The following is a 9,410-nucleotide window of genomic DNA, read 5'->3' on the forward strand; positions in this document are numbered from 1 at the left end:
GTGCCAGCTGTGACCCTCCGCCCCCAGCTCCGGCGCCCCGCGATGCGCGGTCCCTGCGGGCTGTCGCGGTGGGATGCGCTGCGCTGCGCTCCGCAGGGTAGGGCTGGGAACTCCATCCTCTTGCAAGAATCAGCATGTTCTTTGTCAGCCTGTGCTAATCTTCTGTATCCTCAGCGACTGCTCCAAAAGTACCACCACCCTCATCAGCCCACGGTCAAACAAACACTTAATACGGCAAAAGCCTGAGTTACCCTCTCTGGACGTAAGCTTTAAGAGCTTTCGTTGGCTTTTTAGCTGATGGTTTAAACCGTTGTGTTTCTGTTATGGGGAGCCCATATCGCCCTCAGTTCTACAAGCAGCATCTGGTCATAAACCACACAGAAGGCATTTCCATGCAGCTGGTGAGATCCGTACCCCTCCAGCCCCCGCAGAGACTGCCTGGACCCACAGGCACCCGAGGGCAGGGCGCTTCTGTGGGACATCTACTACACACGTCTACTCCCTTACTGAGAGGCAGCAAGACACAGGGCTTACGACCACAAGAACACATGAAGCAGATGATGCATGAGGGAAAACCCCAGCAGACAACAGCCTCCCCCCACCATTTAATAATTTAATTAATGATTGCAGGCAGACCATGAAAAACTCTGATTCACAGCCAGAGCCATAGAATCCATACCTCCAACCTTTAGGTCCTCTCTGCAAAGAATGTGTACAGGGTAATGTCACTAAGATGGCTGTCATTAAGAGCACTCACCCTGCAAGAGTCTCTGTCTGTGTCTGCAGCCCTCAGAGAAGTGCTCTCCCCCGTTTTAGCTAGGCACTTTAGTAGCCCATCTGCATTTCTCGCCGGTGTCCTGTCTCAGTGCTCGCAATAGCTGTACTGGGTTTCAGTACTCTGCTTTGGGAATGGTCTTGGCATGTCTGAAGGTTTAGTGCTGAAAAAGGTTCCAACTTCACAAGCTGTTCAAAGAGCATGTTGGCTATCAGCGTGTAAATACTAGCCTTCCAGCTTCCCTATTAATGGGAAGGTGGATAATTCATCCCTTGGCTAGGCGGTGGGGCCAGCAGCTGGTCATCCCACAGCATTACTCATCTGGCAACCTCTATGTAGTATGGGGACATGCATTATGAGCAGCTGTATGTGGCGTGAGAGAGTGCTGGGGAGGGGGTACTGGAAGGACTCTGGGGTAGTGGGAGGATATGGTGAGGTGCAAGACATAATCCTACATTTGCTAGGCTCTTGGCACAGATGGGAGGAAAGGGCCACCACTAAGCACGCATCCCTTACTGGATTTCTGCTGCGACGCTCCTATTCTAGTTCCTATTCCTCCAAAGAAACAACAAGTGAAGAGGGAAAACTGAGTGCCTGAGTTGCTACCACTAATCAAAAGTCAAGTCTTTTTGTGATGGGAGTCACTTTTCAAACCTTTTTCATGAATAAAGGAAAAGCAGTACTCATTGCTTTATTTATTTTTGCAGGTAGCCTGTGAACGCACCCCCCATGCTAGTTTAACAGAGTACCAAAGCTGCCAGTCAGAAAGCTTCAGTGACAGCATTTCACTGTTTAGCTTTCCTCATGATAAGGACTTTATATAAATCATGGAACAATGCTCCAGCTGAGTAAAGGAGCACAGGGTAGCTATGATGTTTGTTTACGTATCTGAAAACAGAGGAACTTGTCCACGTATTACGAGGATCTGAATAATCTCCTTGATGAGTCAATGACTAAACTTTTTCTTGCAGCTAAAATTGCAATTGCATTACACACTGAGCAGAGCGCATGTAAAAAAGTAATCTTGCCTCTGAGTACAAACACTCGGGTGTAACTTGGCAGCTTCTGTGATTGTGCTGTTAAGCTGTGCTTTCTACACAGCCATCGATTGAATTGAATGCTGGAGAAGAGTTTAAGGAGGCTGGAAATACAGAATGGGTAAGGAACTGACTCCATCCCTCCTGCCTCTGGCACGTTCTGCTCTTGTCTTATGGGATATCGCGGTCAACTCAATAGTGTCAGTCCAAGCAGGTGCCTTCAGACAACTTTATCACTGGCTTGTGGTGATGTGAAAAGCTGCTGGTGTATCTTGCAAAAAAATTAACATCATGTGGGGACAAAAGTTGGATATCCTTCTGTTTTGGATCACATAAAAACTTGAAAGCAAAGGCACTATAAATTTCACCAAACTTCAGCTGTCTGAAAGTTAGTTACTCTAAGACGGTTGGCTAGCCTTCCTCTATGAAGAGAAGTTTTCTCCAGGGATTGAAGATACTGGTTTGCCCTGGCAAAATCTTTGGATGAGATGAGATAAATAATGTTGGGAACTTCTCCCTCTTCTTTCAGTACAGGGATCTTCCCTTACGTAGAGTAGATACTTAGATAGACAGAAAGCTAAAGTTAAGTCAGATGAATCTCACATTTTGCCCCACTCTAAGTTTAAATTTTTTTAGGGTTCTGGAATGGTGGTGTTCACCTTGATTAGTTTTGTAGATGGATGAAACATCGTATCTGAGCCTCTGTTTTGATTTCCTGGTGGGGACCAAGCCAGTGGGGTTCTCACAGCTATAGCAGCAACTCTCGAACAGGTAGGTAAGGTTCAGGCTGGGATCATTGCATTGTAAAAGCACATAGCAACAAGAAACTTCCTGCTCAAATATGCAGCAGGTGTGTAAAGCAGCCAGATGTGTGAGAGCTAGGGAGCAGGAGGACAAGACAATACTGGTGAGACCTCAGATACACCCAGCCATGCAGGCAGCGTGGGCATCTGTTCAGCCCTGCGTTACGGGGCTGTTTCCAGAACTAAATGCAGAGGAAATACTTGGAGAGGATATGGCCATGACTTCAGAGATTTTGTCTGATTTTGTGAGGAGTTTGCTCCACGTGCAACGGCAGCATGTAATATGTTCTCAGACCTAAGTGCACTTGAGGCACATGCTTTGTGTTAGCTCCATGATGTGGTAATTGAGTGGCTTTCTTGAACAGGACAGGGTTGGTTTGTGAAGGGGTTTTTTCACAGATGCACAAAAAATGGTCACTAGAGAAATCCTAATTGTAATGCTATTAAGATCAGGGTGATAACGTCTTTACACACTGGTGCTGGAGAGTGATCTTGGTGGCAAGAGCCTGATAAGATGTGAAAGGGACAAGGCTTTAATAGCCAAAAAGTAATAGGAGAAGATGCAGGAGACAGGACAGAAAAACAAGTGGTTAACGAAAAGGCTGGAACTTGAAGCTGTTTGGAGGGAAAAGAAGCAAAATACAAATGTTGCGTGTTGGAAGGATATTAGCATATTAACCTGAAGTCCTTCGCACCTCAGAAATATAGAACACTTTCAACAGATGAAGCAGAGAGTAGTTGACATCACCTAAAATCCTTTATTGCTAAAATGTCTGAAAGCCCACCAGAGGTACAAAATAATAAACCATGTTGGAGATTTTGCACTTAATTGGGGGACATAAATGCGATTTTGTTCTGGCCTTTGGAATTATAATTAGAGCCAACATGCTGATTGGTTAAAATAGTAGACACAAATGAAATTGTCCTGTTGCCTCTTCTGTGTAGTTGTGTATATATGAACAACCTTTGAGAAATCTGGAATAATTTTTATTCTCATTTGCTGTGTTTAAGAAAGTTTAATGATATTAACACTTAAACCAGCTGTTACTCTTTACCTCACGGATAACTTTTCTTTCAATAGGGTCAAACTCCCACTGTTTCAGTCCATGGAAGAAGTAGAATAATCCTGGAAATAAAAAAGTAAAATATTATCTTACGGACACAAGAAATAATGTCATTCTGACACAACAGGGAACATCCTATTTGTACACACGGGAGAGCATCTCTTCGGTTCTATCTTTTGCAGGACACAGCAGTAATGACATTCACCATAATTCCAGAATTTATGTTCTTTACAAGTAAACCGATTTTACCTACAAGCTCATTTCATTTACCTTTCTGTTGGAAAACAGCGTCGACCTTCTCTCTAATTCCTGGAAAGTCATCGACTGTCTGTCTGGGATAACCCTTCTCCATGGACTGGCTGTTTTCATCAAACCTAAATCGTACAATGGGGGACAGGTAATTTTGTAGAGAGACAAATTGAAGGAAGACCCACATTTTTGACAGCAGGAGTGGGATTTACCTCTAATGACAGCAGTGTGACAGGCAGCACATAGAAAACGGTGGGGCTGATTCCCACTAGAGTCCCTGCACATACTTATACCATGAATTTTAAACTCCTCTTGGACTAGTGCATAGCCCTTTATTAGACGGCGGATTTAGAGGGAGGAGAGGGAGCTGACTTATTTCTAATAAAATCAAGCTGTTCCTAACCGAGACAGGACAGTTTTTATGAGATGAGGCTGGATTTGGGGGCTGAAAGAAGGACATAAAATCTTAACGACCTCAAATCTTGAGGAACCATCCCAGGGCAAAAAAAACCCCAAACAAAACAAGCAAGCAAACAAATAAGCCTTTCTTTACTTCTCCTTGGATACACAAAATACTTTTCACAGGAACATGAGACCGAGAGGATGACTTACTAGAAGCATTCTCTGCTGTGGTTTTCTTTCATGCCTTTGTCTTGTGACCAAGGCGGTAAAATAGTAATGCAAATGTAAATACTCTTTCCATAACTATCAAAAACAAAGGACAGGAAACAACACCCAGCTCAAAATCCAGCTGACATTGTTCCCCTCACTGAGGAACGCCACAGTTAGTCACGATAAAGCCCATTTGTCCCACGCATGCTCCTGGGTGCCTGCAGAAGGCCTTTGCAGCAAATGTCCTTGTGCTCAGGAGGAGTCTGTTAGCTTCCCAAAGCTGACTATTTGCTTCTGTTTGCCTGGAGATCAGGAAGCACTCCTGCCAGCTTGGGAACAGGAGTTAGAAGAAACGTGTTGCAAAGTCAGGGCTAACCAGCCAAAGAAAGGAAAACGAACTATAACTTCTACCCCTCTAAAAGAGATAAAATAATCCAGGACTTTTCAGAAATCGGAGAAATCCTCACAAGCCATCCCAGCCAGCCTTCTGCTGAAGTAAGGTAGCTTTCAGATCTTTATTTTCTAGAGATATTTTTGTCTATGGTGTTTGTAAAAATACATGTTGGGATTTTTCAACATTCAGGCATGATGCTTCGAAATAGTTCCATGTCTTGAACGCCCATTTCAGGACACCGTTAAGCTCTGAAAAGTCAAAGCAATATTCTTCTCCCCACGCAGGAGTCAAAGAAACGTTGCTATGAAAAGTAGGATTCCTATAGTTACCTAGTTACATGTAGTTACCTAAATGTTTACTTTCTCTACAGGGACTGTAGAGAAAGTTTTAACTGTATTTAGATTTGTATTTAATTGTATTCAGATTACATTGGAGTCAACCATAAGAAAACATCTATCAATTTTTCTTACCTCCAGTACTCGTCACCTATAAAAAAGTCTGTCTTCCCTGTATTTTTATTACAAACAGCTGCATCAATTTTCTTGACACCTTTAGGGAAGCCCAGTGCGTTGATGCTCTTTGGATAACCAAGCAACACTTGATATCCGCTGATAACCCAGAATTTTTTGCCTGTTAAAAAAAAAAATTAGTTTCACCAGTGATTTTCAGACATTGAAAGAAAAAATGTAGTCCTTTAGTGTAGGCTGGAGGAAAACTAGATGAAACGTCTATTTTTAAAAAAAAATTATTTATTTGAAAAGTGAATTTTATGCACATATAGCTACCCTTCCTTCATCTCATCTTCCCACAAAATTAAATGTAAGAAAATTTTAGACAAAATCTCATACTACACCTTTGAAAAACAGGATCTGATCTTTTGTGTTTTCATACGCAGCTTCAATACCAGATGGTAGAGTTGGCCAGAAGGTAGAAATTAATTCACGTTCAACTTCTGAGTTATCAGGGTAGACTCGCCATAAGTGCCTGATTTAAATATCGAACAGTTTTTTGTAGTAAGTCATAAACCACAGACATCTCTATGTATGCAGAAGAATTTGAGCAGCATTGTGACTTACACGCTCTTTCTTGTCAGTGGCGCTACCTGGGATGACGTGACAGAAAGGAAAAACCTGCCCCTTTGGTGGAAAGGGAGGGGGTTTTTATTATGGCTTCTTTCTGGAATTACCCTTCTCACGGGTACTACAGCCGAAAAAGTCAGATTGTTCCTGTACCATATAGTAGAAGAACTGTAGGGTCGCAGATGAGCCTGAATAAAGTATTCCCTGGACGACTTACTGGATGACTTCGTGCTTGCTTAGCTGACTGGAGGAGAGATTGGTCCAACTATACGGCAGAACATACTATTCTCTTAGGAAATGGCTGTGACATTTAGTCATGTCATGACTTGATGTAACCATCTATACATTTGGGAACAAAGTTTTATGAGGACCGAAATATTTTCCAGAAAAAAAAGTAGCATTTCTTTTTCAGGGGATCCTGTACAAGTGTTAATATAACTCGTAACTGCTAAAGATTTTATTCCCATGAACTGAAATCTATCCTTTTTTCTCATTATAAACTCCATAATCATAATCATGTGACCCACCAAAGTACGGAGTGCCCGGAGGAATCAAGAAAAAGGTAAGCCTCACTGACACAAATGTCATATCAATATTTACCTGCCCTTTAGGAAAATGACTTCTCGGCGGAGTGTAGTTATGGCATCGAAAGACATCAGGGAGCCACAGGTCTTAGGTGCCGTAGGGGTGGCTGGTCTTTTATCTGGGACATTTGGTGGAGAACCTAAGGGAGACATTTTAGAACGAACACACCACATTCAGAGAAACATTAAGGTTTTCATATATAAATGCATTTTTGATATTATGCAAATACAATGATTTTTATGGTGAAATTTTGTGAAGGAAATTACTTCTTTCCTGTTGGCTTCTTTTTTTAAGCCGTGGATTTTACTTACCATAAATGGACTGAATGCCACTTATGTCATCGATAGAGAGGGGAAATTCACTGGGGCTGACGTAGGCGTAATTGGGGAACATCAAAGCCCTCTGGTCATTAGAATGAGAGAGACCTAGGGCATGACCAATCTCATGAGCAGCGACAAGGAACAAGTTGAACCCTTAAAAGATGGATAGAGAGAAGAGATCAGTCTCCTGTGGTCTGCAAACGGCTGCTGTGAACACAGCAGGGCTGTTGCTCAGTGTCAGCTTTTATACAATATATTGAAATTCATGAACATACACATATTTGTTGTACGGGATAAGGTTGTGTTCTCTCCCCCACTAGAAGCGAACGACTTTTGGCCCCCTTCCCGCTGTTGTTTCTGTTAGCTACTGAAAGTACATGTGTGGCATGAGTAGATGTCTAGGGGTGAGCTGCACCCACGCTAAGGAGTGTCCTGGCAGGGTTTCCTGGCTGAGCTGGAACAGATTAGATAGTGAGTCAGATCAAACTAACAGCTCTCGCGGGCAAGGATAGGGCAATGCACTCCGTGCTCACTTGAGGTACCAAAGTGTCACTCTGTGTGTCACCCACCCTCCTAGAAACCTGAGAAAGAAAGGTGAGATCATGAACAGACGAGGAAAAATGTAGCGTTAGCAGAATGATTTACCTTTTTATCACTAGGACTTTAAAGTGTATGCCTTCTTTATAGCCTTGTAAAATAAAATATACCTTAAAAATATTGTGTTTATGCATGCCTACTCCCACCGAAATGTGTTAACACCATAAATAAGTACAAACGGAATTTCCTTCAACATGCATTCCTCTGTAACACGCCTGTCTGAATTAGGGAAGAACGATCATCTGCCCTGCAGACCAAGAGCCAGCAATATCAACAGACTTAGCGAAGATCACAAGTCTGCAGCAGAGCAAGGATTGGTCATTGATTGCCCAAGAAACACTGCCTGAAGCCAAGTTACCCATTTCTCAAAAAAACAAACAAAGCCTCGTTTTTTCCCCTAAGTATTTCCAGTCCTCCCCTCTCACGAGTCCTTTGAGCTCTCCAACGAGTTCTGCGGTGCCTGGCTGCTGGAGCCGTGCTGCTGTTCCTCAGCAGCAAAATTGGGGTTGACACATTCAGTCCCAGTGTGGGGACAACTTTACATTTTATCAGCATTACCTGTACACCTATAAATCTTTTTTTTTTTCCTCACCACAATAAACCCACACCTCTCCTCCTCATGCAGTCTTCTTACACCACCTTCCTGTTTGTCAGCTCCTTGCTTTTCCAGCAGTATGACCTCGATTCTCCTGCTGCATTTATTCTCTTCTGTTCTCCATCTCAAGAACTGGGTGGAAAAAGGGTCAGAATACAACAAAGTAATGCTGTACTTCGTGATGTGCCTGTAGGTTGAGGGGGGCAGATGAGTCCCAGGCAGATGGTTGAGCACTGAGCGTTCTCTCTCTTCTGGCCCCGTGGCACACATCTGCAGTGAGCTCTACACTCTGTCGCAGCCCGTGGGTGAACTGATCAGCACGTTCAGATTCCCAACTGCTGGCAGGCAGCGGAAATTGCTGGGAGAACACTTTCATGTATAAGTCCATCTCAGCTTCAGTGCAGCGTAAAGCCATCTATATTCAACCTATCTCAGCATGATTAGTGACGACTCTTCGCTATCAGTGGTGAGGATCTCCTCTGAGGGCTGCTGCGAGGGGCGATGTCCTTCCTCTGCAGTGCGTGGCAGGCTTGGTGCCAGTGCATGCACCAGGAGGGGGAAAAGTCAGAAACCTTTTACCGTGGGCTGTGAAACTGTGGTGGGCGTGGGCCCTGCCAACCCCCACGTAACAGTGGCCTGTGTCTGTGGCATTCGATTCTGAACAGGGTTGTCTCATTGGTAACTTAACCAGTGTTAAATTAGAACTAAGAGTAGGTCAGGCTGATTTTACCCCAACGTCATTGTAAGTATCCCTGTGATCACAGGATGGCCTGTGATACCCTCAGACTGCTCTTATGGTTAATGCTGTGTTTAATTTCAGTCTATTCCTTCACTTAAAATCAGAAAGGAATTTATCCATCTGCATAAGGCTTCAGAAACTTTTTTTTACCTACCGGCTGAGCCTGTGGTCCAATCCTCGTCCTCGTCAAAGTGCACATCACCACCAAAACCATTGCCAGGAGGAAAGGCATGAGCAAGGACACCAAGGGGGCCATCAAAATAACGAGGGCAACGTCCATGAGCTAAATAACATGATGTTAAATCAACATTGAGTTTATGTCGTGACTACTGGAAAATATGTAAATTAATCTTACAATTGGCATGCCATCAGCGCATACCTTTTGTCGCAAAAGCAATCATTATATCTGCTATTCCCTCATGAATACGAGTGAAAATCAGTGGGGTGACACTGCTCCACACTTCAAACGCCTTCTGGATCACTTTATCCACTTCTTCTTTGTTCATATCTGGTGTGTGGTTCACAATTCTATGGATGTCCTGGGTTCAACATGGAGGAACC

The 9,410-nt window shown here is 43.5% G+C and overlaps 1 protein-coding gene across 1 annotated transcript; it reads right to left on the reverse strand.

The window, feature by feature from the left end:
- Positions 1-3,548: 3,548 nt before the first annotated feature.
- On the reverse strand, positions 3,549-9,394 carry MMP27 (matrix metallopeptidase 27; the record flags this gene model as incomplete). Its single annotated transcript, XM_010145231.1, has 8 exons — positions 3,549-3,741; positions 3,950-4,053; positions 5,405-5,564; positions 5,788-5,918; positions 6,614-6,737; positions 6,910-7,071; positions 9,004-9,132; positions 9,229-9,394. Coding segments are annotated over 8 exons (1,077 nt in total), but the record flags the coding sequence as incomplete, so codon positions are not given.
- Between the last annotated feature and the right edge of the window lie 16 nt (positions 9,395-9,410).

Source organism: Buceros rhinoceros, unplaced genomic scaffold (assembly GCF_000710305.1).
Source record: "Buceros rhinoceros silvestris isolate BGI_N320 unplaced genomic scaffold, ASM71030v1 scaffold45661, whole genome shotgun sequence".
Classification (NCBI taxonomy): domain Eukaryota; kingdom Metazoa; phylum Chordata; class Aves; order Bucerotiformes; family Bucerotidae; genus Buceros; species Buceros rhinoceros.